General features: G+C 41.8%; 2 protein-coding genes across 6 annotated transcripts; both read left to right on the top strand.

The window, feature by feature from the left end:
- Window positions 1-2,409: 2,409 nt before the first annotated feature.
- On the top strand, window positions 2,410-16,965 carry LOC116914502 (arylamine N-acetyltransferase 1). 4 transcript variants are annotated; one of them, XM_032918822.1, is made up of 2 exons: window positions 2,410-2,497; window positions 15,339-16,965. In XM_032918822.1, exon 2 carries the CDS (start codon window positions 15,345-15,347, stop codon window positions 16,215-16,217), a length of 873 nt encoding a protein of 290 aa, XP_032774713.1. In that variant the 5' UTR covers window positions 2,410-2,497; window positions 15,339-15,344; the 3' UTR covers window positions 16,218-16,965. The 4 variants fall into 4 exon arrangements, with proteins under 4 accessions (XP_032774713.1, XP_032774710.1, XP_032774714.1 ...); XM_032918819.1 differs by having other exon boundaries at window positions 2,493-2,589; XM_032918823.1 differs by lacking the exon at window positions 2,410-2,497 and adding an exon at window positions 2,633-2,866.
- Window positions 2,419-26,976, top strand: LOC116914503 (arylamine N-acetyltransferase 2). Of its 2 annotated transcripts, XM_032918824.1 has the most exons (3): window positions 18,046-19,234; window positions 22,146-22,222; window positions 25,597-26,976. In XM_032918824.1, exon 3 carries the CDS (start codon window positions 25,603-25,605, stop codon window positions 26,473-26,475), a length of 873 nt encoding a protein of 290 aa, XP_032774715.1. In that variant the 5' UTR covers window positions 18,046-19,234; window positions 22,146-22,222; window positions 25,597-25,602; the 3' UTR covers window positions 26,476-26,976. The 2 variants fall into 2 exon arrangements, with proteins under 2 accessions (XP_032774716.1, XP_032774715.1); XM_032918825.1 differs by lacking the exons at window positions 18,046-19,234; window positions 22,146-22,222 and adding an exon at window positions 2,419-2,497.
- The last annotated feature ends 912 nt before the right edge of the window (window positions 26,977-27,888 follow it).

The following is a 27,888-nucleotide window of genomic DNA, read 5'->3' as shown; positions in this document are numbered from 1 at the left end:
TTCCTCTGCTCTGGGAAGGGCCATCTGACCATATGTACTTGGTAATTAATCTCCCATCACTGATGTGTCTAGAATAATTTACAGAAAGTAGCCAAACTGCTCACTTAGTTCATGAAGAGAAATAAAAGCTGAGCATCGTGGCGTAGTCTTATGATCTCAGCACTCATGGAATAGGGTAAAAAAAAAAAAAACAACAACCAGAATTTCAGGCCCAGCCTTACCTTTTACAGGGAGACTCTATCTAAAATACTCATGCACACACACGCACATGCACACTCAAATGCATACTATGAAAATGAGATAGGTCATTAGTAAGGTAGAAATCTGTGAAGATCCATTAGCATTCACAGAAGTTAAAGTAAAAGACCTGTGAGTTATCTGTCATGTTGGCTGTATAATTCTGGCAGACGTTTGCAGGTTCCTAATGCTCACTGTTAATCAAAGAGTGTGTTAAGTGAGGATTCTTTTATGCACATGAGCAGATAGAAACATGATATTGCTGACTGAGCTAAAACATAACTATCTTTTCTCCTTCTGAGGATTGCACTCTAGGGGCATACAGCAGAGATGTTCCTGGGCTTATGTCTAGAGATGTCTAAGAGCATATTCCTCACACAGTTGCTTGCAGAGAGCAGGAGAGCAGCACAACGCAAAAGTTAGACAGTCTAAAATTTAATCCCTACAAAACACACCTTCAGACAGCAACTTGCACTAAGCAGTTTACTTTGAAGCTTGATGTAAGGAAGCCCTGGTGGAGGGAGAGGCCCTGAGACCAGGGCAGTAGCAACAGTTCTACAAAGGGTGCACAGAGGGTTGACAGAGGAGGCGAAAATCACTCTGACCACCAAGGGAAAGTGCTCTGCAAGTCTCAGAGTGTGCCCAACCGAACAGATAGGAGACGGGGATGTGTGTCACACAGCTCACCTCAGTCTTGGCTGTGCTGTGGCTCCAGGGGCATCCTTTTGTGGGTTTGTCCCATCTATTCAGGTACAGCCCACAAAAGTGTGCTGTGGTAGAGTCCCAAGCTATGCGCTGGGAAATGATGAGGATTTCCCAGGACATTTGATACCAGGGGCAACCATTCTGTCATAAATATAACACCTTTCCACAGCTAGTGAACATGTAAGCTAGTGAAACCACTACAGAAATCAGTATGAGTTTCTTCAAAAAGTTAAAGACAGCACTGCCACATGACCACCTGTACCAGTTTTGAGCGTGTGCCTAAATGACTCTATGTCTTGCCACAGTGATATCTGCATGTCCGTATTCATTGCTGCCCTAGTCACAACAGCAAGGGAATGGACTCATCCTGGATGTCCACCAACGAAGAGTGAATGAGTGGAACCTTGGCGTGTACACAATGGAATTCTACAAAGAGTCTTTTGCAGGGAAATAAGCAGAACTGGCAAGCACTGTATTATGTGAGGTCACTTGTAAGCTCTTTCACCCGCAGATCCTAACTTTTAACAATTATATGTATGTACACAAGGAGATGTGAGAGCGGGCACAGATGATGAAACTATATCAGAGACTTTGAGAAGGGAACTGGGGGTTTTGAAAAAAGAGAAAAAGGGGCGGGGAGTTCCTCTGTCATCAGAAGATGGAAAGGAAGGTAGTGGATGTGGGAGGGCCCGAGGGAGGACAAGGAGATAGGAAAGAAGTGTGAAGAGATACTATAAAAACAAATCGTTTTAAAGATTCCCTAATAACGCTCATTTTTGCTATACTACTATAAATTCTATATGTTATGGGTATATATTACATTTATATATTAGATAAATATTATATTATGTATTACATATATTTATAACATAGACGGGTATACATAAGACACATCAGGAAGTGTAGCCTAATGCCATTACTGTAATGTAATAATACAAGCAGAATGGAGCCAATATCACATCCATAGATATATTCCTGACATTACCTCGTGCCTTTCGGTAGAGATGTAAAAGGAAGTGGCTTTGGGATTGGAAAGAAAGATAAAGACTGGAATAACAAGATTGTGATAAACTGGTAGTGTGAAAAAAATAAACCGGTCTCTGCTGCCCGTTCTGCTTTCCCCAGACCTTGCCCATGTTCTGACCTTCCACGCCAATCAATCAATGGTCTGATTTCAGGCTCACTGCGGGCAGGAACAGCATGAATCGCAGAGCCGTCCTCACAACCTGAGGCGTGAGACTCATCAGCCAATACTAACCTGAATTTATATTCTCAGTAAAAGATTCGTGGCCCAAAGACAAGCAGGACGCTGCAACTACAGTTCCCAGAAAGCCAGGGGATTATTCTAGCCAGCCTTGGGGCAGGGCAATTTGGACAGCCAATGAGCTCTTCCTCTGCAGACTTGGGCTGGGAGTGAACAGCCTCCCACCAGCTTCCTGGTCACAGGCCCGGCTACACCGGGTAAGCAGAGCTCCCCGGCTGTCAGGCCGACTTGCTGTGTTCTTGAAACCAGGATTTCACCCTGTTTCACAGGAAGACCAGGAAGCAGAACTCTACCCAGGCCTGTATGGCAAGTTCTAAAGTTGTTCAGAAAGCTCTGTTCGTCCTACTTGGAAACTAACAGTGTCAATGTTTCACAGAGCTCTGGTGGGTGTAAGAAACAGGTTCTCAGCCTGTCGGTCTGGACAAACGGCTTTTTTCACTGGGGCGGCCTAAGACTATTGGAAAGCACGAGTGTTTAATTACAAGAAGTAGAAATAGTAGAAATTAGGAAGTAGCAATGAAAATAATTTTAGGTTGGAGTCAGCACACCACGAGGAACTGTATTAAAGGGGTGCAGCACTGGAAGCTTGAGAATCACTGGTACAAGTTTGGCTCAAACTATCGGGCATAGCTGGGGCACATTTTACCAGTGAGAATTTGAGTAAGTCTCTTTGGATTGTCTAAAACTCTGTTTCCTAACAGTAAAATGAGAGTTAATGATGGTGCCTGCTTAAAAGGTTTGTTGTGAGGATTAAGTATGTATGTTACCAGAGAACTACCCCTCAGGGGGTCTTTTGACACTGATATCTACTAGTCCTCTGTCTCCCACAGGGAGAGTCCAAAAGGATATAGTTAATGGTGCAGGGAGCAGACTGATAACGCTTCTTGCTCAATTTGCACTAGCTGAAGAGAAATCGCCCAGTAACCCTAAATGTCCAGCCTTGTTAGATTGGGCATCTGTGATGTCCAGGGGTATGCTCGTAGGCAATTTCTTTCATGCTGGAAAGAACAGTGGAAAGAGGGCCTCAGGCCCATCAGTAACAAGGCATCAGTTTTGTTTTCAGTAAGACCACAGAGACAGCCCTGAACGCAGTCCAGAATTCTACAGGGACAAGGACTCTTCCAAGGCAAAGAGGCCCAAGAACAAGGGGCCTGTGTGCTCTGCTCTGGTCTGCTTCTGCCTCATGGACTGAAATGGCTTCCAGGACAAGCTTCCTGGACCCCTCTCTGAACTGCTCTTTTCTTTCACTAAGTTCCTACTTTTAACCCCTGGGTCCAAACAACAATTCTACCCTGTCCCTCTGATCTACCCAGTCCCCGATGCCCTCAGTGTATGGGGCCCATATGTTTCACTATTTATCTTCTGTGCCCTTCAAGGGGACCATCATACCCAGTCGCTTTTGTGTGTATCATCTGTAAGTGTTGTGTGGTTGCTTGGTTAAGTAATGTTATAAAGTTATATAAACTAATGTTATAAAGTTATAAGTAATGTTATAAAGTTATATAAACTAATGTTCTAAAGTTATAAGTAATACAAAGTTATAAGTAATGTTATGGAGTTATATAAAGTAAACTTTATAACAGCTCTAACTCTCCATATTGCATTCCCCCTCACACTTATTGGACAGCCTTGCAGAACTTTAATCAGAATAAGTTCTATCTCATGATTTTAAGAAGCCACTAGAGTGCCTCCCTTCTTGAGGTTCCAGTCAGAAGCCACCAACCAGCTGCTGAGCCTTAGAGTCTAGGGACTTTCTTCTTTACTTCATCAAATATATGTCCCTTCCACAGTCTGTGTTTCAGGAACGTTGTCTTCAGCCACAGCCTCTGTGGAATAGGACTGCTTGGGATCTGATGCTTTTCCAATTGCTGTCTGCTTGAATAAGCTATTTAATTTGAATGTCCCTACTTTTAACCCTTGTTAGTTCCAATGAGACAGTACTGGACCAGATCTTCCTAGTTCTGGTCTTTCTTGAACTTCTGGTTCCATTTTTGGCAATTTTGTTTTGGTGTGGGTTTTATGGGTACCAGGCTGTCCTTGTGCTCCCTGAGTAGTCAAAGATGAACTTGAATTTCTTATCCCCAACAACTTCCATGTCCTGAGTACTGTTGTTTCGGGTATAGACTTCATTTGTTTTCTGCGGTGCTGGGGATGTGACTAAGGGCTCTGTCCATATTAGGAAACCACCTAACCAAGTGAGCTACACTTATAGCACCGAATTTTTATTGTTTGTCTGTGGATGTTTTCCTGCATGCATGTTTGTGCACCATGTACATGCCTGAAGAGGGCATCAGATGCACTGGAACTGGAATCGTAAGTGGTTGTGAGTGGCTATCTGGGTGCTGGAACAGAAGCCGGATCCTTTGGAAGAGCAGCCAGTGGTCTTTACCACTGAGCCATTTCTCCTGCCTCAGTTTTTCATTTCTCCATTCCAATTCTTGTAAAAAAAAAATGAGGCTTCTCCCAGGCATAATGATCGCCCATTTCTTCTGTTCATTCTGTGTTAAATTTAAAAAACGAAAAGAGCCAGTGTTCCCAGCAGTCTTTCGCTGCAGCCCCTCAGTTCTTTGTTTCCTCTCTTCATTGATTTCTTCTCCAGCAAGGAAGAGGAAGCATTATACTGGGGGAGTTTATAGTTATTGTCATTCTCACTGCTGTTAGCATTCGAGCACGAGTGCCCACTTCCCCTCCATGAAGTATTCACAGGGCAGTGTTTGAGGGCAGCAACTTCCCTTCAGTACTTTGGAGACACAGTTTGATTATTTCATCTCGGAGTGTTGTCTGGGGAACATTCTGGAGCCAGATGGGAGAGTTTCTTTGTTATGAAATACTTTCCCTGCTGCATGCCCAGGCAGTTCTCTCTCATTTTACATTTCACAAATTTAATGACAACATATTCCAGCATCAAACTTTTCCAGGAGTTTGTCCCTCTTATTTATCAGATAGAATTTCTTCGAGTTTCCTTCCCATTTCAGGCGAGCATTTGTTTCTCCTCACATTCATAGAAGCTCTTTGAATTTCTCCTCCTCCGTGGTATAGGGGGGCTTGCTGTTCCTACCCTTTAGCCCTCTTCTGACTCTGGAGTGGATTTGTCTTTTATTAACCTTCACTGTAATTATTGACTCGCTCTTGAAAATGAGTTGCTATGGTCTTCCAAAGGTACATTCCTTAAATTCTTGGGTCAGTGCCTACTCTGCCGCTGGTAGACGGTAGAGCCTTTAGGATGTTGAGCTTTGTGGGCAATTTTATAGTCAATTGCCTTGAGCATGGTGTTGGGACTTTCACCTCCTTTTTTTTTTTTTTTTTTAACTTTCCTAATGTCATGAATTGAGAAGTTTGTTCCAGGACATGATGCTTGCCATGATACATTGCCTCAGGACAGGCCTAAACAAAATGGGGACAACAGACCATGGCCTCAAAGCTGGGAAACAAAGTTAAAACAGCCTTTCTTTCTTTTTTTTTTCTTCTTCTTCTTCTTTTTTTTTTTTAGCTGTTTATCTCTGCTACTTGGTTGTAGTAACTGAAAACTGACTAAGAGAACATGAATAGGGCTGGAGGACTCATTGCTGTGACTGTAACAATGTGACTCAGAAACCTTTGGATTTGCCTCACCAAAGAATCTTGGGGATTTTGGGGATTCATCCCCAGAAGTGCAGGAGTGCTCCAAGCAGACCGTTAACATGATCATGTGGTCTTCAAAGAGCCCAATACAAATGGAGGTGTGGACGGTGGCCTATGAATGAGGTTTCAGAAGGAAGAATTTACAGGACATTGGACTAGGGGCTGCCCAAGTCACACCACGTCAAAAGATTCCCCTGAGGCTTTGTGTTAGGAGGAGCTTGAAGGTAACAGAGTAATTTATTGGATGGAAGCACAGAGTTCAGGAAGCGACATAGACGTTATCAGTTGATTGCAGCCAGTAGGACTTGGGTTCAGCAAAAATCAGAACTGCAAGATTTGGAAAACTTGCGATTGAGCCATGACAGGCACATATAAGAAGTTGCGACAGTTCTTGAGACTCATAAAAAGAAGCCAAGCATGACCACTGGGACATTGGGAAGGATGCTATGGGGGCATCTCTAGAAAGATCTAGGTCTCCTCTCTCTCAGTCTCAAAGATGTAAGAGTGAAAAATTGTCTCCACTATATTCTAGAGCAGAGTCTTTAGATACGAAAGGAACTGTGCCCTTCTGGGACCTGGGACCTCCTTGGATTACATCATGATTTCTTTTTTTTTTTTTTTTAAGCTGCTGCCAGTGCACACTCAGTCTAGCTGTGAGTCTAATGGGCACCAGTGGCAGACCTTATTGTTGTGCATAAGAGTCTGGGCTGGCACATTGCTGAGTGGGTGTGGGTGTGGGTGTGGGTGTGGGGTGACTGCCACCAAGTCTGATGATCTGAGTTTCAAACCCACAAATGACATGATAAAAGGAAAGAACCAGTTTTCTCAAAAAGTCTTCTGACTTACACACACACACACACACACACACACACACACACACTTAAAAAAACTAGCAGAACAGAGGCATACAGATTTCCACTTAGATTTCAAAGAAAATCTGGGAAGCTAGGCAGTGTGTGAAAGGGGAGGATTGATGTAATCACAGAGCAGCACACTGATTCATAGATCTGCTAGAGGGAAGCTCGGCTGCACTGGAGGTCCAGAAAGCTAAGAGAAGCTCATGATGTAAAAATCTCTAAGGGCCAGCTGCACACCGCAAGTGGTGCTGCTCCAGGAAGCCTGGTGTAGCCTAGAGAGTTAGACCTTGGGAGTATGGTTTCTCAAGCCCTGGAAGCCCATATCATCCATACAGTATGGTGACATTCTGTAAGAGATCGAGTTATCACTGTATTTTTGGGCTTGTTTGAAATGAACTCTGTTTTACAAAATTGCCTCTTGGTTTCCAATTCTTTGCACAGTATTGTAACATCGTAAAGAATGACCAAAATATTAACGGATAAAACCAGCTACTCTAGTAAAAAGAGACAAGGAGGCACAAAGACTGCTCTAGATCTCCTGATCTTTAGTCTTAGTTTTTCCTTCCCTTTTCAAACACTCTAGGAACACCTGGTCATGACACAGAGTGTAACAGAGCCAGTGACTTGCCAGTGCCACTCTGTATTAAAAGAATGTCTGACTTACAGGAAAATAATGCTTGCCAAAATATTACAGGACAAATTATAGATCAGAGCCCAGGATATGGGGGTCATTTGTATCCAAAGGATTGGATCAAATGAATAGAAAAGAATACTACTTCCCGAATGGCCAAAGTGGTCATCAAGTCACTGAAAGTGCTTCCTTGTAATTTAAAACAATTAATCAAATCAACCACTGCAGGGAAACTGGATCAGGAAGCCTAAGCACTGGCCACAGTACCTCAACCGGTGACATTTCATTAGTTTTCAGATTGGTATGTTTTTGTGGTCCTTGCATAACATCTGTGTGGGAACCTTTGTGCTATTACAATGTGTTCTTTTTGTCCTCTGATCAAAAGAAAGCCTAATGTTTAATATGCAGGAAAATAAGATCTTTATCTAAGGAATTACTGGAAGAAGCCTAGAAGAGGAAGGTCACTTGTAATCACAGAATGGTTTAACTGAAATGTCCATTGTAGTAAGAAACTGACCATCTTAATAAAGCCAGATTTTCTTCCTATGATGCTTAGCTCTGAGTAGGCTTTATATAACACTTGTGCAATTGACTGGTAAGATCTGGACTTACATTTTGTCCTATTAGAATTTCGTCTCTCTTTGTTTTCACTGTTCCTTTTTTTTTTTTTAAACTCAATTTCTTTGAAGTCACATGCAAAATTTTTTATTATAAATATCCTTAAAAACAGACATCATTTTTTTTAGAATAATTTTGGGTTCATGGAGGAAAACTTAGCAGAGATCATAGAGGATTCATAATCTGCCCTACTTCCTGACTTTTACTGATTTTAATTAATACATTAATACTTAAAAGTTCTAGTTTGCATTAGGGCCCACTCTTGGTGTTATATAAACCCTACACATTCACTATTATGTCATCAGAGATTCAGTTCATCTTTGTGGCATACGTATTCACCTCTCTTCCTCCAACACTGGCCACTACTCATCTTTTTGCTGTCTCCATATTTATACCTTTTACAGAATGTTCTATCCACTGGAAACACGTTGTGGTTGTGGCCTTCTCAGTTAGGGTTATTTGTTAGTGTGTGTGTGTTTAAGACCTCTTACATGTTTTCTCAGTTCTTCTTCTTTTTTTATATATATTCCTTTTCCCCCCCATCTTTGTTAAATTGGGTATTTCTTATTTACATTTCAAATGTTATTCCCTTTCCCAGTTTCCATGCCAACATCCCCCTAACCCCTCCCCTTCCCCTTCCATATGGGTGTTCCCCTCCGAATCCTCACCCCATTACCGCCCTCCCTGAAAGAATCCCGTTCACTTGAGGTCCAGCCTTGGCAGGACCAAGGGCTTCCCCTTCCACTGGTGCTCTTACTAGGCTATTCATTGCTACCTATGAGGTTGGAGCTCAGGGTCAGTCCATGCACAGTCTTTGGGTAGTGGCTTAGTCCTGGAAGCTCTGGTTGGTTGGCATTGTTGTTCATATGGGGTCTCGAGTCTTCCACTTCTTTCTCTGATTCCTTCAACGGGGTCCTGTTCTCAGTTCAGTGGTTTGCTGCTGGCATTCACCTATGTATTTGCTGTATTCTGGGTGTGTCTCTCAGGAGAGATCTACATCCGATTCCTGTCGGCCTGCACTTCTTTGCTTCATCCATCTTATCTAATTGGGTGGCTGTATATGTATGGGCCACATGTGGGGCAGGCTCTGAATGGGTATTCCTTCTGCCTCTGTTCTAAACTTTGCCTCCCTATTCCCTGCCAAGGGTATTCTTGTTCCCCTTTTAAAGAAGGAGTGAAGCATCTGCATTTTGGTCATCCTTCTTGAGTTTTATGTGTTCTGTGCATCTCGAGTAATTCGAGGCTTTAGGCTAATATCCACTTATCAATGAGTGCATACCATGTGTGTTTTTCTGTGATTGGGTTACCTGACTCAGGATGATATTTTCCAGTTCCATCCATTTGCCTATGAATTTCATAAAGTCATTGTTTTTGATTGCTGAGTAGTATCCCATTGCATAGATGTACCACATTTTCTGTATCCATTCCTCTGTTGAAGGGCATCTGGGTTCTTTCCAGCTTCTAGCTATTATAAATAAGGCTGCTATGAACATGGTGGAACATGTGTCTTTGTTATGTTAGAGCATCTTTTGGGTATATGCCCAAGACAGGTATAGCTGGGTCCTCAGGTAGTGCAGTGTCCAATTTTCTGAGGAACCTCCAGACTTATTTCTAGAATGGTTGTACCAGTCCACCAACGATGGAGAAGTATTCCTCTTTCTCCACATCCTCGCCAGCATCTGCTGTCAACTGAGTTTTTGATCTTAGCCATTCTGACTAGTGTGAGGTGAAATCTCAGGGTTGTTTTGATTTGCATTTTCCTTATGACTAAAGATGTTGAACATTTCTTTAGGTGTTTCTCAGCCATTCGGCATTCCTCAGCTGTGAATTCTTTGTTTAGCTCTGAACCCCATTTTTTAATAGGGTTATTTGTCTTCCTGCAGTCTAAATTCTTGAGTTCTTTCTATATTTTGGATATAAGCCCTCTATCAGTTGTAGGATTGGTAAAGATCTTTCCCCAATCTGTTGGTTGTCATTTTGTCCTAACAACAGTGTCCTTTGCCTTACAGAAGCTGTGTAGTTTTATGAAATCCCATTTGTCAATTCTTTTTTTTTTTCCTTCTTTTTTTTTTTTTTTTTTTTTTTTTTTTTTTTTTTTTTTTTTGGAGCTGGGGACCCGAACAGGCCAATTCCTGCGCTCTATTAAGTTAAATCCCCAACCCCCATTTGTCAATTCTTGATATTAGAGCATAAGCCATTGGTGTTTTGTTCAGGAAATTTTCTTGAGTGCCCATGTGTTCGAAATTCTTCCCCACTTTTTTTCTATTAGTTTGAGTGTATCTGGTTTGATGTGGAGGTCCTTAATCCACTTAGACTTAAACTTTGTACAGGGTGATAAGAATGGATCGATCTGCATTCTTCTACATGCTGACCTCCAGTTGAACCAGCACCATTTACTGAAAATGCTATCTTTTTTCCATTGGATGGTTTTGGCTCCTTTGTCAAAAATCAAGTGACCATAGGTATGTGGGTTCATTTCTGGGTCTTCAATTCTATTCCACTGGTCTATCTGCCTTCTCTGTACCGATACCATGCAGTTTTTATCACTATTCCTCGGTAATACTGCTTGAGTTCAGGGATAGTGATTCCCCTGGAAATTCTTTCATTGTTAAGGATAGTTTTAGCTATCCTGGGTTTTTGTTATTCCAGAATTTGCAAATTGTTCTGTCTAACTCTATGAAGAATTGATTTGGAATTTTGATGGGAATTGTATTGAATCTGTAGATTGTTTTTGGTAAAATGGCCATTTTTACTATATTAATCCTGCCAGTCCATGAGCATGGGAGATCTTTCCATCTTCTGAGATCTTCTTCAGAGGCTTGAGGTTCTTATCATACAGATCTTTCACTTGCTTGGTTAAAGTCACACCGAGGTATTTTATATTATTTGGGACTGTTATGAAGTGTGTCGTTTCCCTAATTTCTTTCTTGGCTTGTTTCTCTTTTGTGTAGAGGAAGGTTTCTTATTATTGTCCTATATCCTCCTTCTGGAATGAGAGTGCTACCCTGGCACATTGTTTCTCAGCAACATGGAACTCATTTTAATTTGCACCGAGGCTGCAATTTGACCTGGACTTTTGAGTGATACTGGACAATTAAACTTTTGGGATCTTGGATATATCGTAAATAGATTTTGCATTTACAGAGGAACATGAGTCCATGCAGTTGAGGGAAGAATACTGTAGTTTGAATAAGGACCATCTAAAGGTCCATTGCAACAAGTTTTGTTCCAGTTCATGCTATGATTTGGAAGTCACAAGCTTTCAAACTTTTCAGGGGATTCTCTTGAAGAGGATTTGGGGAGGTTGGTTTCTTCCTATCTTTTTCTTCGCTTCTCAGATTGAGCAAATCAAGGGACTTTCTACACAGTACAGTCTTGCCATGGCGCTTGGTGTCACCACAGACTCAAAGCAACAGGACCACTTGGTATGGCTGGAGAAGGCCAAACTGCACCAAAAATTAACTCTCCCTCTTTCTGAAGTATGTGTTCGCTTGGTGACTTCTGATGTCCTTGTCAGTCACTCTCCACCTTTATTTTTGAGGGAAGGTCTCTCACTAAAGCTGGAGTTCACTGAGCTGGTAGAGTGACTGACCAGTGATCCCCAGTTCCTACTTCACCCACAGCGGGTGAAGTATGACTTAGCATATAGATGCGTTCCTCAGGCCGTGGATCTGCACTCAGGTCCTCATGCTTTTGTGACAGCAGTTTACAGACTGAAGCATCTCCTAGCCCCCAAATGCATTGTTATATCAGGTTCTTTTTAGCTCTTGGTTATTGAGATTCTGTACAGTCAAAGACCTGTAAGGAAGTTCTTTCTATTGCTCTATTTCTTCTTCTACTGGTTCTAATGGTTGTCTTTCTAGGTATGGACTCCTACCACATATATGTCTTGTCTCCCTTCTCCCAGTTGCCTAGTGTACTTTCACTTTGCTTTGTCATTGTCGTCATGTAGTCATAGCATTATGTCTATGTTTGTTTCTCAAATCTGCTGTGACTGCTGTGCTACTTGACTGTTGTTAGGTTTGGACTCCATGGTCTTGCCAGAGGAAGAAAAAAACAGTGAATTTGACAAGAAACGTTTTCATGGAGATTCTCCATGTAAATGGTTATTCTTCCCTTTCCAACCTCTATTATTATATTACTGTGTTTTTCTTCTTCGGTACTTCCAAATACAGTCCTCTCCGACAGGAAGATCAGATGCTCATGCTGCACTGGTTTTGGTGTCCGTACTTGCTGTCCCACAGCAATTAGTCATCTGCCTGACAGCTAGATGACTCGTGACTTCTGGACTTCACAATGTAGTGTCTGTCATGAAGCTATCAGCACCCATACTAATCTTTGAGTAAGCTTCCCCGTGTATATCAGCTGTTCACTTTATTATTTTCTCAATTCCCTCTTTTCAGAATATTTAGGGATCTTTCATAACTTATGGTCCACATAAAACTACCACCTTTGCCTTTAGAAAAGCTGTGTTGGGGCTGGAGAAAAAGGGCTCAGCAGTCAGCAGCCAGTCATGTTTGGCAGAGATCCTGGGTTCAGTTCCCAACAGTCCATCAGGTGGCTCCCAACCCTCTGTCATTACAGTTGCAGGGTATCTGATGCCCTCTTCTGGTCTCCATGGCTAGCTGTATGCATGTGGTGCACATCAACTGAAGGCACACGTAGACACATGTAAAGAAAAAGAGATAAAGCCCATGTCATATATATTTTGAAGTTATTTTTATTCCTGCAGTTTTCACCAAGAAGAAGAAACATTCTAAGACATTACACCTGACAACCAGCCTACATTAAACTTATTACTACAGGTATGAACATCCTAATGCTTCTCCGTGGGCTCCCTTCATGTGTCCTAACTCTTTTTCTTCTTGATAATGAAGTATAAAGGAAGGAGTCTATGGCTTCACACACATGCTACAAATCAACACGTGGAGCCATGAGTGTTTCACTTCTGAGTGTCTTGGCAACTACTCTATCTGTTTTCCCGATTTCATCTTAAATCTTGGCTTTAATAGTATATAATTAAAATATGCTTAGGCACAGGCCACCCAAATTATGGGTTGACTACAAGATATAACTAGTACCATGGTCCCTAGCAAAAGCTGATTTCATTCTGATGGATCTTCAGTCAATACATCTTGGCATTTTATCTTAAAGAAAACTTTTCTTAATGAAAGAGAAGGTGAATGGAGAAAAGGGAGATGGGAAGGAATTGGGGTGGGGGAAGCAGACAGGTATAGGAATGATGAAAAACTTGAATATAAATATAGCACTTAAAAAGAACCACAATTTCCGAATATACAGCATGCTGGCTAACTACCTCTCCCCAGTTGGTTTGATCTGCCTCTCTCTTCCGGACATACTTGGTGCAGATTCTGGGATAGGGGCCAGGGAGAGTTTAAGATGTTCTGACAATTTGTTCTTTCTAGGACTGAATAATAGATTTTAGAGGTTGTCTAAATGCCAAGGAAGGGTGATGGTATAACAGAGCTAGTGATGTAGGGGGGATGTTGCAGACATAACTAATGGGGAAAGTGGGAAACCTTGACAATAGGAGGAGGATATCTGTAGAAGAAAGAAAAGGCTATGGATCGGTTATCCCCATTGATCTGGGGTCAGGCCTTCTGTACCATGGCATTTCAGAGTGCACTACACTGTAAAGGGCTTCATCTCAAGGCCTATGTTCTAGTGCCATATTCAACATCTCAGTAAAGAACGGTTCTTGCTGGTCACCAAACACTTTCTAAATAGACTAGTTAAAGTGATTTTCACGAGTGGATAGTTCATATTATCTGACAGCTAAGAACATTGACACTAACTTCCTCCTCTTCCCTTGAATATTCCTTGTTAGTGTTGTTTGTTTGTTTGTCTTTATTATTAAAATAGATTTGGCACTGCTGGAGAAGATAAGTTTCTCAAGAACGTCTTTCTGATGCCTTTGAACCTCACATTGTAACAAGTCAGCCATTGGCCCTGGAATGTAATTGTTTTGTATTGGTACTGCCAACTGCATTTGATCATTGATAGTGTTTTATATAGACAAACACACACACACACACACACACACACACACACACACACACACACACAGTGGGTTAGCCAGAAATCTGGTTTTGACTGCAGCAAATATTGTCACAATGTAACATTCTTCTAAGCCTTCTATGATTTACGTTGTTCATCTCATTTTGGGCAAAACTCCCCATTGGCCACAAAGACATTTTTAACAGTGAGTGTTGTGTTTTATGAAAAAGTAAAAGAGCCAAGGGTATGTTTGATAGAGCTAGGTATGGAGGGGTGGGATGGGTGCCCCTGTGGGCCCATGCTGAGGCGTCACTTCCCTCTGAGGTACCAGCCACAGGATGGATCTAGTATGGAATAGAGTTTATTTAGGGCATTAGAAGGGGAGTTGAGAAGGAGGGAGGGGAGGGGAGAGGAGAGGAGAGGGAAAGCCAGCCAAGAACACATGGAGAGAAGGGAGGGGATATGGAAAGAGGGAGACGGCGCAGAGAGTAAGAGAGCAAGTGGGGCAAACAGCCCCTTTAAGAGTAAGCAAGGCATGCCTGGCTAATGCCAGGTAACTGTGGGGCAGAGCCTATAGGGGATGCTAACAGACAGAGCTCATCTCAGTCCACTCTTCTCACCCATTCTGCCCCAGTCACCCTGTCTTTGTATCCACCCCTTCTGCTAGGAAACACCATCCTCACACATCTCCGCGGAGCTCACTGTCTGTCATCCTTCGAATGCAAGTGAGGCTTTCTTCATCCATATTAGTTCCCATCAAAACTCTCCCTGTACCTCTCTCTTTATTTTAGTTATCCTGTGGACAGCTACGACACTTCTCTTTTTTGTTTTTAAATTACTTATGTATTATTTTAATACCCGCTGAAATGCAAGACTTTGGAGGGCAAGAAAGCATAGCAAGTATCTAAAGGATGTTCAGTGAAGGGATGACTTGGTCAATCAGTGTAACTCGTTCGGTAAGGAGCCTCATAGAGCACCCAGTAAAGCAGTGATGAATGGGTCACTTGTCATGGCATTCTCTAGTGTATAAGTCTCCCATTTTTGTGAATAACTGTTTGAAAGATTATTTTGGCAATATCTACCTTTCATCACCAAGGTAACCACATCTAATCTCTCTTTTGACTGGTCATTTAGCCTTATTTTCTACCTCAAAAACTTGAAAGATACAAGGAATAACAAAACTTTCCTCTAAGGCTCTCTGAGAGTATTTAAAGAACAGCAGGTAAAAGCAAGCCAGGCTGTAGAGGTGACATGATGGCCTATGAGCGATTTAGAGGCATCTTTCATGTATACACGTTAACAATGCATTCGAACTACAGTTAGCTGGCTCTGGGACACCCAGAAGAATTGATGTCATATCTGTCTGCTTTCATCCTGTTTGCCTTAGGGAGCCATGGACATCGAAGCATACTTCGAAAGGATTGGTTACAAGAACTCAGTGAATAAGTTGGACTTGGCCACATTAACTGAAGTTCTTCAACACCAGATGCGAGCAGTTCCTTTTGAGAATCTTAGTATGCACTGTGGAGAAGCCATGTGTCTGGGCTTAGAGGCCACTTTTGACCACATAGTAAGGAAAAAGCGGGGTGGGTGGTGTCTCCAGGTTAATCATCTGCTGTACTGGGCTCTGACCAAAATGGGTTTTGAAACCACAATGTTGGGAGGATATGTTTACATAACTCCAGTCAACAAATATAGCAGTGAAATGGTCCACCTTCTAGTACAGGTGACCATCAGTGACAGGAACTACATTGTGGATTCTGCCTATGGAAGCTCCTACCAGATGTGGGAGCCTCTGGAATTAACGTCAGGGAAGAATCAGCCTCAGGTGCCTGCCATCTTTCGTTTGACAGAAGAGAATGGAACCTGGTACTTGGACCAAATCAGAAGAGAGCAGGATGTTCCAAACCAAGAGTTTGTTAACTCGGACCTCCTTGAAAAGAGCAAATATCGAAAAATCTATTCCTTTACTCTTGAGCCCCGCACTATCAAGGATTTTGAATATGTGAATACCTACCTTCAGACATCGCCAGCCTCTGTGTTTGTAAGCACATCGTTTTGTTCCTTGCAGACCTCAGAAGGGGTTTGCTGTTTAATTGGTTCCACCCTTACAAGTAGGAGATTCAATTATAAGGACAATGTAGATCTGGTTGAGTTTAAGAGTCTGACTGAGGAAGAAATAGAAGACGTACTGAAAACCACATTTGGCATTTCTTTGGAGAAAAAGTTTGTGCCCAAACATGGCGAACTCGTTTTTACTATTTAGGGTAAATTGCTCTCCATTATTATCTCAGTCTTAAACATTTTAAACATATGCAAATACATATCCATAACAGAAATCACACAGCTCAATATTGATCAACTAATGACCTGTATCTTCTATTTCCTACATTTTATACAAAACAAAACCCAGTTGTCCTGTCATCTCACCAACAAAAATACCGCCAGTTATAATGACATAAACCTGATCATGGATGTAACGACAATCCTCTCAACATTAATCAACAAAAATTACTTATCGAAGAGGTGGCAATCTTGGGAGCCATATTCATTTACAAACCTCCCAACATCATTTTATGGTTGAACTCAGATGAAAAATGAATGAATATGAATGATCAGAGAACAGCAGGAAGTAAAGTCAGGCAGACTAAATCTGAGGTCCAAGGTTTACAAGAAACCACCTGTACAACTTAGGATTAGAATAAAGCAAAGAAGAATGAGCCATCATTACAGGTCCAGGTAACTTTCCAGTCCTCAAAACAGAACTCACGCCAGTGGACCTGGGCTCTGGGATTAGGTGCCAAGACAATGACACGGCTCAGAAGGCTTAGAATTTCTTCCAGAGAGAATTTTGCAGACACAGTTCTTTTTGTATCTGATTTTTTTTAACTATGAGAATACTGGTATTAAGTGCTTTATACTTCATGTAATAATCTTTATAGCCTATAATATATGTTTCCTGGAAAAACACTATTTGTAAGTATATTAAGTGTTAAATATATTAAAATAGCATTGGCTAATATAGTGGATCAAAGGTTACTTGGAGGTATTGAGATATGATACGGTTGGCCTTCTCTGTAAGATGTGTGTCCCTTTCACCCCAGTGCAATAACCCTCCCTGCTCCTTTCTTCTGCTTCGCTCTATACTTTAGTTTAAAAGGAAACAAACAAGTCACAAAGGCACATGGTTCTTAGTGGATCTTGGAGGTCACACCCTGAGCACATTACAAGGTAAACTTGTGGATCTGATTCAAGTTGTAAAACAGAGTTTGAGACATATGTATTCAGTACAAGACATAAAGGCCACAAATACAGAGATAAGGGGGTAGTTCCCAGGTTAGACTGCTGGTCTAATATGCTGGAAGCCCAGAATATGATTTTCAGCACTACTGCCCAGAAGAGTGTTTTGCTCAGGGATGAGTGAATAATATGGTAATTACTTCAAAGTCTCCTTAGCTTTCTTTACCTCACTCCTGCTTAAGCTTCCATTCACATTGCCAGCTGCCTACTATGTGCTTGATGAGAATAGATGCCAGGGATGTAAATGTGTGGCCTGTACTTAATGTACTTAACCTCTCTGTACTTAATGATTTCTGATTTGATTCCCTAAGAGGGTCATGCTTGAGTCTCGCTTCTGTTCAGGCCACAGTACTTGAAGCGGCCTTGTCTCCATAGCCATGGGTACTGATTGACGGGTTCCTTATTATCTGAGAGTCCGGAGCTAACAGGACGTTCTAGTGCCAGGTAACATCCAGAGGAATGTTGACTTTGGCACAGTTGCTGTCACACAACCCAGTCCCCACCCTCTACCTACATTGCTGCCTGGCAATCAGAGATCCTGGCTCCAGGCTCTTGCAGGGATCTTCCCCATCCTCAAAGAGGCTCCCTCCTCTGCCACATCCTCGTATTCTCTTCAGAGGCCCTGCCAAACCGTCCATGGAGCTGCGCCTGAACACTTCTTGCAGCCCTGTCTCACTGCTTTCCCTCTGTCTATATGCCGATGCTGTGATAACTTTTGAAATAAACCCTTGGTTCCCCAGTAATCCAGCCCAGAGGCCTCTTGAGTACCCTCTCCCGTGCAGAGTCTAATGCCAGGGCTGTGGTTCACACTGAATGGTCCAGTATTCTTCTCAGTCTTCATGGGACTGGTAGTGATTACATTAAGATAAACATAAAAGCAAGAGCTGAGATATTACCAAAGACATAGGTCACGTTGCCACGGGGGTGACTGCTTTGTTTTGTGTTTGTGGGAATGGGCTCTTGTAGCCCAAGCTGGCCTTGAACTTGCTCTATTATAGCTCAGGATGACCTTGAGTTCTTGATGGTCCTCCCTTCGCTTCCCAAATGCTAAGATTTTAGGTATCAGCCACAATGTAGCTGTGTTGTTGTTTATTGGGCTTTGGCTGTTCGTAGTAATGTAAGTGTTTGGAAGGGCTGGGTTAGGTACAAAACTACACAGGCAGATTGCCAAACAGTGGTTGTTGTCCACAAAGGAAGCAAAATCCCTCAGAACCACAGGGGGAGGTATTGCTGTGCATGCCTCAGAGTGACCCACTGAGCAGACGGAAACTGGGGCTATAGATTCTCTCCTCACCCGAACCACTCCCCACCCCCCTGACACCAAGCACAGATTTAGGAATTATTCTGACTACCCAGAACATAAGAACAGTGTGTGCCAAGGGATCTTTAAAATACAGCGTACAGGGAAATCGCTGAGGAATAGCAAGCGTTATCTACCAGAATCATTAGTATAAATTAAAAAAAGAAATACAACCTTAGCACACTAGTCGTGTGTGCAACACATGTACTGACACACTCCATACACGTTCCACAGTTCCTTTGGATAGAGAAGTAGAAGGGCCTGAAGATGAGAAATGAAAGAAATAAAAAAGAGGGAAACAATAGGTGGAAGGGGAAGCATAAATTAGGAACCTGAGTGACATGGTGCAACCTCTTCCTCCTCTACGTCCCTGATCAGCTCTGCCAGAGCCTATTTCAGGCTCTGACCTTTCACAGGCTTCCAGAGAGCATAAAGTCTGTGAAATGCAAAGGCCCTTCACAAGATATCTCACGAAAAGAATGGACAAGAAAAAGAGGTCATCAGGAGCAAATGAGGTCCTGCAACTACATTTCCCAGAGGACCTTGGGTCGGGTTTTTTAACTAAGCATAAGTGGGCGGAGCAACTTGGACAGCCACTTAAGACACTTTACTAGCAGACCAGGGAAGTGGAACTCTCTCAGCTTGCTTCCTGGTCCTCTTGGTTTCAGTCCTGGTAGCTGCTGGTAAGTGGGGGTTGCCTAATAGACTTGGAAATCGGGATTTCTTCCTCTCCTAGGAGGAAGACCGGGAGAGAACAGCACAATCCAGACCTGAATTTCCTGTCCCAAGGTTGTTTAGAAAGTTTGGGTGGCACATACTTTGAACCCAAGCTATTAATACTTTGTAGTACACAGGGGATTCTGAGGGATGTTTTGTGTAAATAGGTGACAGCCACACCACATTCTTTGAGACTTAGAGTCATTTAGTTCATTTAAGACTGTTTCCTCATCAGTCACAGATGAACTAGTAATGGTGTTTACTTAAAGGGTTTGTGAGGGTTCAGGAAACAGCTTAGGAACCCCTCAATTGGATTCCCTCTGGGTTACTTTTAACAATGACTCCACTTTATTCCCAAAGGAATTCTTGGAGGAAGTTTTGTCATGCTTGAAGTATATAGTGTAGGGTCTTAAGGAGCTGTCAGAAACACCAGAAAATCGAGTACTTCCTGTGACTTCAGACTGAGATGTTACCTAGGAATGTAGTCTATAGGATTACACAGCAGTGTGGTGCCAGCTTATGCCTAGAGTCCTCAGAGCTAATGGCCCATGGCCCATGGACCCTGTTGTCATGAACTCTATCTGTTCTGTACTGTGGTCATAATGTCAACCGCATTGCTTGTCTCTTTTCTGATAACAGTTCTGCCCTTTCTCCAGTCCTGGTTTGACTGCCTTAGACTTAAGGCAACTGACTTCCCCCTGCTTTAAAAAAAAAAAGAAAAGAAAAGAAAAACAAAAACAAAAACAAAAACAAACAAATAAAAAAACAGACAACTCCCAACTCTTCCAACTTGTATTTTATTTTTTAAGCTACCTGCCAAAGACTAACTGTATGGTATTACCATTCTCACCCATGGCCCCTATTTCTCTTTCCCTTTGATAACCCTGTTAGATTGTTTGCCTAGTAGGATCCCCTGCCTTTGCCTGGCTGCTGAAAACCTCGAAGTCATGGATGCTGCATAGGTTTTCTGTAACCCAAGAGCAGCTTGTTCGTGCTCTTTACATATGGCCAAGCCAACAAGTCTAGTGTCTTCCACCCAATTAGTCAAAAAGATTGCTTAGGGTCACCAAAAGAGTTGGATTGTGTGGGCTTCAGGAACAGAAATGAAAGAGAAAAGGAATTACGGAGAGAAAAACTACACATACAAGATTATAAGCAGTTCATTAGCTCTCTATAAGGTCAATGAGTATCCGTAATAATACAATAAATAGAGAGGCCCCTCAATAGTGTATCCTGCTTCTAGTCTGACAGTATGGCAGTAACATATCATAGGCATTCATTCTCCTTCTGGACTGATCTCTATTTTTTCTATGTTGGCTTCATGTTCACAATTCCACTGGCAAAGACTAAGGAGTTCTCTTACTAAAACAATTAAAAATCAGTGTTTTACATGAATGAAGCAGAGGTTCTAAAGACATAGAATTTAGAACAAGAAAAATTCTGCACAGCAACCTGTTCTTTGGGGGCTATATTCAAAAATGACAATTTGTGATTGGTATGCCATGTCATTTAGGGACAAATGATCTAACTATTGCATGTTGGTCATTTGACTAAATAAATATTCCTGTGATCTGGAGAAAGCAGCAAGATTTTTACAGGATAGTCAAGGCCCTCCAGAAGCCCCCATTATGTGTATTTTAATCTAGTTTTTACAGTTCTGTGGAATGAACTTGAAACTGACCAAACTCAAATTCCCCCAAATCAGATGCTGGGACAAAGTTACACATCCGAGTGAACTGAGGAAGTGCTGAGACATGTGTGTGTGTGTGTGTGTGTGTGTGTGTGTGTGTGTGTGTGTGTGTGTGTGTGTGTGTGCGCGCGCGCGCGCGCGCGTGCACAGCCCTACCTGTATAGATTATAAATCACAAGTTTACCACACAAAGCAAGGAAGCTAACTTTCAAGGCTTTGTACCAACAAGTCAACAAGTCCTTGGTCCAGAGCTGTGCTGGAAGGACATTTACTTGACAGTTATTTATGTAGCCTTTACCAAAAGAAGCAAGAGACCCCCAGAAGCCATTGCAGAGTCCTCCAAATAGCCTATGGAGTGTAAGGCTTTATATGTAAGCATAAAGGCTGTGACTCAGGCATGGTGGGAATGGTAAAAAAGAATCGACAGGCCTAAGTGGATTACTGACAAGATTCTCCCAAGTTCGCTTTGGTCTTGATCCTCTCCTCTCCTGGGCCCGCTTGTGCATGGGTGCACGAGCATGCCATGTCCTCCATTCTTCAGGGCATGTGGTAGAGAAGAGTGTGTCTAAAGGGTTTCACATGAGTCATGGCGTATTTTGCACTGTACTCAGTTTTATTATCATCATCATTGTGTCTTTCTGTCTTTTAGTAAATGCCTTTACACACTGAGCCATCCCACCAGCCGGTAGTGTATTTTCTTCAGTGTATCTTGGTCTTTGTAGGTAAGGCACACAATCCAACTCTTCCTGGGCTCTACCTGTCCTTATTTTATTACATATATTTCTGCCTCATATAGCAATAAAGATTGACTAATCCTTATTAGTTAATCTTTATTCACACACATATATGAGGCATATATATGTATATGTAGGTACAAATCTAGGTTAGGGAGTTACTTCTTTATATGATTGAATACAAAATGAATAGCTCAAATGTCGAAGGCTGAGCCACGGATGCTGGTGCTGTTGGGCAGTGATTTAGCTGTGAGTGCGCTCACGTCATGAATGGATTGAGTTCACAGCTCAGTGGGTTCTTAGGAAGTAGGGCCCGGTGGGAGCAAGTGCATCACTGGGGATGTGCCATTCTTGTCACTGGCTTCTTCCTCTTTGTCTCTACTTCCTGACTATCATGAAGTGAAGGTTTTGCCTCGCCATGGCTGCTACCGTAATACTTCTGTCTCGACACAGACCCACAGAAATGGAGCCAGCTCATCATAGACTGATGCCTCTGAAACTATGATCCAAATAGAGCTGCCCTCCCTCAGGTATTTTGTTTAATATATGTGTTGCTTTCTAATCAACAGAAAGTAACTTAGTACCACTACAGAGCCTTAGGTGGACTTCAGACTGGATAACTGCAGTGTTTGCAGTTCACACAATAAACAATAGACGAAAGCCAGAAACTGCCTGTCAGAAGATGCCGAGCCAATCTGTGAGGGCTGTCTACCTTGTCTGATCAAAGACAGTCTTTGTACTTGACGGGGAAAGTATTACACAGATTTTCACGAGCCACGGCCCCACTGGAACCACTGACTTGGTAGAAATGTACACTGTCCACCCTATGAATGTTGTCAGCTCACTTCAGCTATCGCAAAAGCAGATATTCCTACATCGACTTCCTACATCTGGTCCCTCAGATCTTCCCAGCTCTGATCAATTCTCAGTCTAGCTTTATGATCGAGTTACATCTATCTATAAGACGAATTGGCTTGTTTAGGAACCATGATGTTTACTCCTTTCTTCTTTTCCCCTATATGGTAAGGATACAAAATAGTTCACAGCACCTCAGCACGCTGCCCTCTCAACTTCTTGGCTTTCCTTTTCATTTGCCTCTCCACGGCCTGGTAAAGAGGAAGCACTTCACCAGGATAGCTCAGAGTTGTTTCACATGATGTTCACATGCCTGTTGACATTCTAATTCAGTGAAATGCTAACAGAATAACAATCATGGACAGTGTGCCCTTTTGGAGCTTTGTAGACAGAGTTCCATTATTTTACCTTTGCATGTTTCTGTGGAACCATCTGTTGCCAGGCTGATAGCACCTTCCTTAGGAGAACTACTTAATTCTCTGCCAGATGCTTGAGTAACTCTTCTTGATTTTAGATTTCAATGATTTAAACAGATAGATTCACATGTCATGTAAGTAGAATTCAATTTTTCCTGGAATGTTATCTCTCTTGTTCTTCTGGTAGGATTTCTGCAAAATTTTCACACACACACACACACACACACACACACACACACACACACACACACCTACCTTACACCTTATACCTTAAATTCTTTTTCTATTCTGACTTTGTATTTTTCATAGTAGAAACTTTGGTTGATTTGTTTGCCTGTCAGCATTTTACTGACTTTGACATGGTTTTATCTTTTATTAGCCTTGACCGTCAATCTGTCCTTCTACATACTTAATATGTTACTGTGTATTGCATCTATTTATAGACAACTGCTCATCTCAATTAACGTAATGCCTTGCATTACTTTAGTAATTAGTTTATAGGTTTGAAATCTTCCATTGCACAAAGCACATTCTTCAGTCATCTTATTTGTCACCTCTTTGAGACTATTTATGCCACTCTGGGCTGTGTCCCTATAAAGAGCTTCTAGTAATTTTTCCTCATTCGTTCTTTTTAGTGTGCCTGTGATAGCTCATCTCTTAGTGACAGTCCCCTGGTACATTTTCATTCTTTGTTTTCACTTTATAAGCATAGCATTGTCTCTATCACTAATTTCTTCCTTGAATCCAGCTTGACTAGCAGAATGTCCAACTGGAATTTGAATTTATTTCAGAAGAGGTGAGAGAATCAAATAGGACAGGAGACTCTTTGGTGGCATGTCTTCACATGGAAGTTATCACTCTCCTTCTCTGGTGACATCCACATTGAGACTGTCATTTTCTTTTCCTGCCCTTAGTCCCCTGTTGTAGTTGTTACCTCAAGGAAGGCCACTGAACACACCATTTTCCATGTGTAGTCTATATTTAGGTAGTAACTAGGGATGTGGAACACGGTTCACTCCTCCTTGCTGTTCCCATAGCAACTAATGATCTGGGTGGTTGCTTCTGGACCCTATGCTTACAAGAACATGCAGGTACTTCTGGAAGTCTAAACGTAGAAACTGCCCTGGTGCTCCTATCCCTAACATTCGCCTTACTATAGGCCTCCCTGTGTAGCTCAGCTATTCACTTTTCAATGTAGTCTTCTCTCCGTGGTTGTGATGTTCTGTGAACCCTCATAACCTATGATAATGTTATATTTAGCATTTTACATTTACTAGGGGTTTGTATTCTATGACAAGTATGGGACAGTCAGGAAAATTCGTGGGAGCTGCTTTTCTTCTTCCACATTCCAAGTTATGGGGATCAAATTCAGGTTGTCACACTTGGAGTCAAGTGCCCTACTCTTTCTAAGCCATCCTCCCAGCCTGTCTTGTCTTTCATTTTTAAACAGTCCTCCCTAGGGTTTGTACCAGGAAGAAGAAACATTCTAATATTTTTGAATGAAAGACAACAATTTACTTTGAACTTAGATATGTATTAAAGTGCTTTCTACGAAGTCTCAATGGATCTAAGCATGGTCCCCAGCCTCATCTAAGTCCTGTCTGTACTGATGGTCAGCCTGAAGGAAGGCTCCATCCTTGCATCGAGTCTGAGCCTGATGTGAAGCCAATAGTATTTTCCTTCATCTCCTTCCATACCAACTACTCTGCAAGCACCCACAGGATTTTACCTTGGGCTCTGTCATTCTCAATATACAATTGAAATATATTTAGTCACAGAATACCCAGCATGCCTTTCTTACAACATATAGCTAGTATTGAGCCCCTATCCAAAAAACTGACTTCACTGTAATGCGTCTACAGCTATTAACTCTAAACTCCAACTCAAAACTTAATTTTCAAACAAAAACCAAATGCTGACTGATGCTTCTGCCAGTATTTCTGTTATTTTACTGCACTGCCTGGAATTTGGTTCCCAGTGTTCATGTACTCATCCTCTGTGGATCGTTATTGTTTCACCCTTCTCTCCCAGTCCTGTTAGGTAGTTGGTCATCCATAAACCACAGCTCATTCTGTTATCTTCTACATAGACTCAAATACCAAGACACCAAACGGGGGCTGGGAACATCTAACTCAATTCCCTTTGCTCTCTCTAAGTCTTAGATATTTAATCCTTACGTAAATGGTACCATGACAACTGTGTACTAAATTACATAATTCTCCTGATTCTATAAGCAACTGTTCAGAAGCCTATTTTAATGGGTTCTAATTGGAATCGTTTTGTTCCTTGTCCTTGCCTGCCTTTTTACTTTGTACCTGTACTGAGTATACCCAGGGAAGAGGGCAGAGCATACCACATCTAAGCAATGTATTATCAGGATCACCACTTGACCTGTATTTCAAACAAATGAGAAAACATCCATCCCAGGTCACTTAGATTATTTAACACTTGTTTAAGTGTTATGAATATTGACTGTAGTCAGTTCATATAATAGTAGCAAAATAAATATAGATATTTGTAAGCATTGTCTATATTTATATATTGAAAATGAGATTTAACCATAGTTATCCCACTCCAGTAAATTCACAAGCAAACATAGTAATGTTTGTTTTGGATTGTTTTCCTTGCCTTAGGAAACCATGGACATTGAAGCGTACTTTGAAAGAATTGGTTATCGGAGTTCCAGGAACAAACTGGACTTGGAAGAATTAACTAAAATTCTTCAACACCAGATACGGGCTATTCCCTTTGAGAACTTGAACATCCATTGCGGGGAATCCATGGAGCTTAATTTAGAAGTCGTCTTTGATCAAGTTGTGAGGAAGAAGCGGGGTGGGTGGTGTCTCCAGGTTAATCATCTGCTGTACTGGGCTCTGACCAACATGGGCTTCGAAACCACAATGTTGGGAGGGTATGTCTATAACACTCCAGCCAATAAGTACAGCAGTGGCATGATTCACTTACTAGTGCAGGTGACCCTCAGTGGAAAGGACTACATTGTTGATGCTGGGTTTGGACGTTCCTACCAGATGTGGGAGCCTCTGGAATTAACCTCGGGGAAGGATCAGCCTCAGGTGCCTGCCATCTTTCGTTTGACAGAAGAGAATGGAACCTGGTACTTGGACCAAATCAGAAGAGAGCAGTATGTTCCAAACCAAGAGTTTGTTAACTCGGACCTCCTTGAAAAGAACAAATATCGAAAAATCTATTCCTTTACTCTTGAGCCCCGCACTATTGAGGATTTTGAGTCCATTAATACCTATCTTCAGACATCGCCAGCGTCCTTGTTTACAAGCAAATCATTTTGTTCCTTGCAGACCCTAGAAGGGGTTCACTGTTTGGTTGGTTCCACTCTCACTTATAGGAGATTCAGTTATAAGGACAATATAGATCTTGTAGAGTTTAAGAGTCTGACTGAGGAAGAAATAGAAGACGTACTGAAAACTATATTTGGGGTTTCTTTAGAGAGAAAGCTTGTGCCTAAACATGGTGATCGATTTTTTACCATTTAGAATATGCAGTTTTGGTGTCCTTCCATGTATTTGGACTTTATGTTAAAATGTTCAAACTGGTGACATGGACATACTTCTGAACATGTTGATGTATGCGAGGAAAAACCCACCATTGGCTTACAGCCAAATTTATACAGAATTTGTGCTAATAGTTAAGTAAAAGGAATAGTGTGAAAAGCATTCCCATTCAATTCAACCAGCATGTATCCGATATCTAATTTTTATGAGGTATTGCCTGTACAATTTAAGATTTGGATTTAGCAAAGAAGAATAAGAAGTAATCTTCAATATATCACTTATACCAATACCTAAGAATATTGATTAGGACCCAAAAGGACCAGTCAGTCACACAGCTAATTATTTCTTTCTGTGCTGTTTTTATATCTACTTCTTTTTATACTATTTTTCTTACTGTGGGAACAAATACCAGTTGAGAAACTTGAGATTCTTGATTTTAAAAATGTATGTCTAAAATAATTAATATAAATGATAATATATATATATATAACTTATTTTCAAAGAGGTATATTAAACTTGACTATTATGTGAATGAAAGGTTTTGTCCAGAGGTATTAAGATGTAATGGGGTTGGTTATTCTGCAAAGGAGTCTTATGCTTATTTTACCTCTATCATGCTGATTGATCGTCACTGCAGACTTTACTAGATTTATAACCACATGGAAGACATATATCTAGGCATTTTTAGAGATGTTCAATGCAAGTTGGAAGACCCAATTGATGAAGGACTGTGGGTGGCACCATGCCCCCACATTTAGGTCGTGGACTGAATAAAAAGAAAAGGCCGAGCAATCTTTATTCTTCTCTGATCATGGCACAATGTGACCAGCTGCTTTGAGGTCTCGCCTCTACATCTATCACTGAGCCCCTCAACTATGAGCTGAAGTATATATGGGCAGTACTCATTTTATCTGTGACAAATCAGCCACAAGTCATAGGAGTAGATATGGAGGCAAAGTATGGAGTAGATTCTGAAGGAAAGCCATTCAGAGTCTGCCCTGTCGATGCCTGCACCAACAAGGCACTGAGATCCGGGCGCAAGCCTGCGGGATTAAAAAACACACATATTCCGGTCATTCGTATCATAAGAATGCCAAATCTGTAGCTTTATTCACCAAATATATACCCCAAGTTCACTGGGTGGAAAATTCCAGGAAACACAGTGGGAAAACCCGGCTTAAGGTTTCAGGAACGAAAGACCAAACACGTGCCCCAAATTTACTGGGGAGAAATCCAGCCTAAGTCCCAGGAACAAAGACTGAGAACAAAAGATAGGAATGAATGGACTATCGCCCAGGTATACCACCCAGGTATAGTATATGAGTCGCTACTGGGCCAGGGCATTCCTTTGTTATGAACAAAAGGCTTCTACATGCATTAGCAGGGCCCAGCAGG

Source organism: Rattus rattus, chromosome 13 (genome assembly GCF_011064425.1).
Source record: "Rattus rattus isolate New Zealand chromosome 13, Rrattus_CSIRO_v1, whole genome shotgun sequence".
NCBI lineage: Eukaryota > Metazoa > Chordata > Mammalia > Rodentia > Muridae > Rattus > Rattus rattus.
Note: the sequence above shows the minus strand (reverse complement) of the source record. Positions and strands in the feature narration are given on the sequence as shown.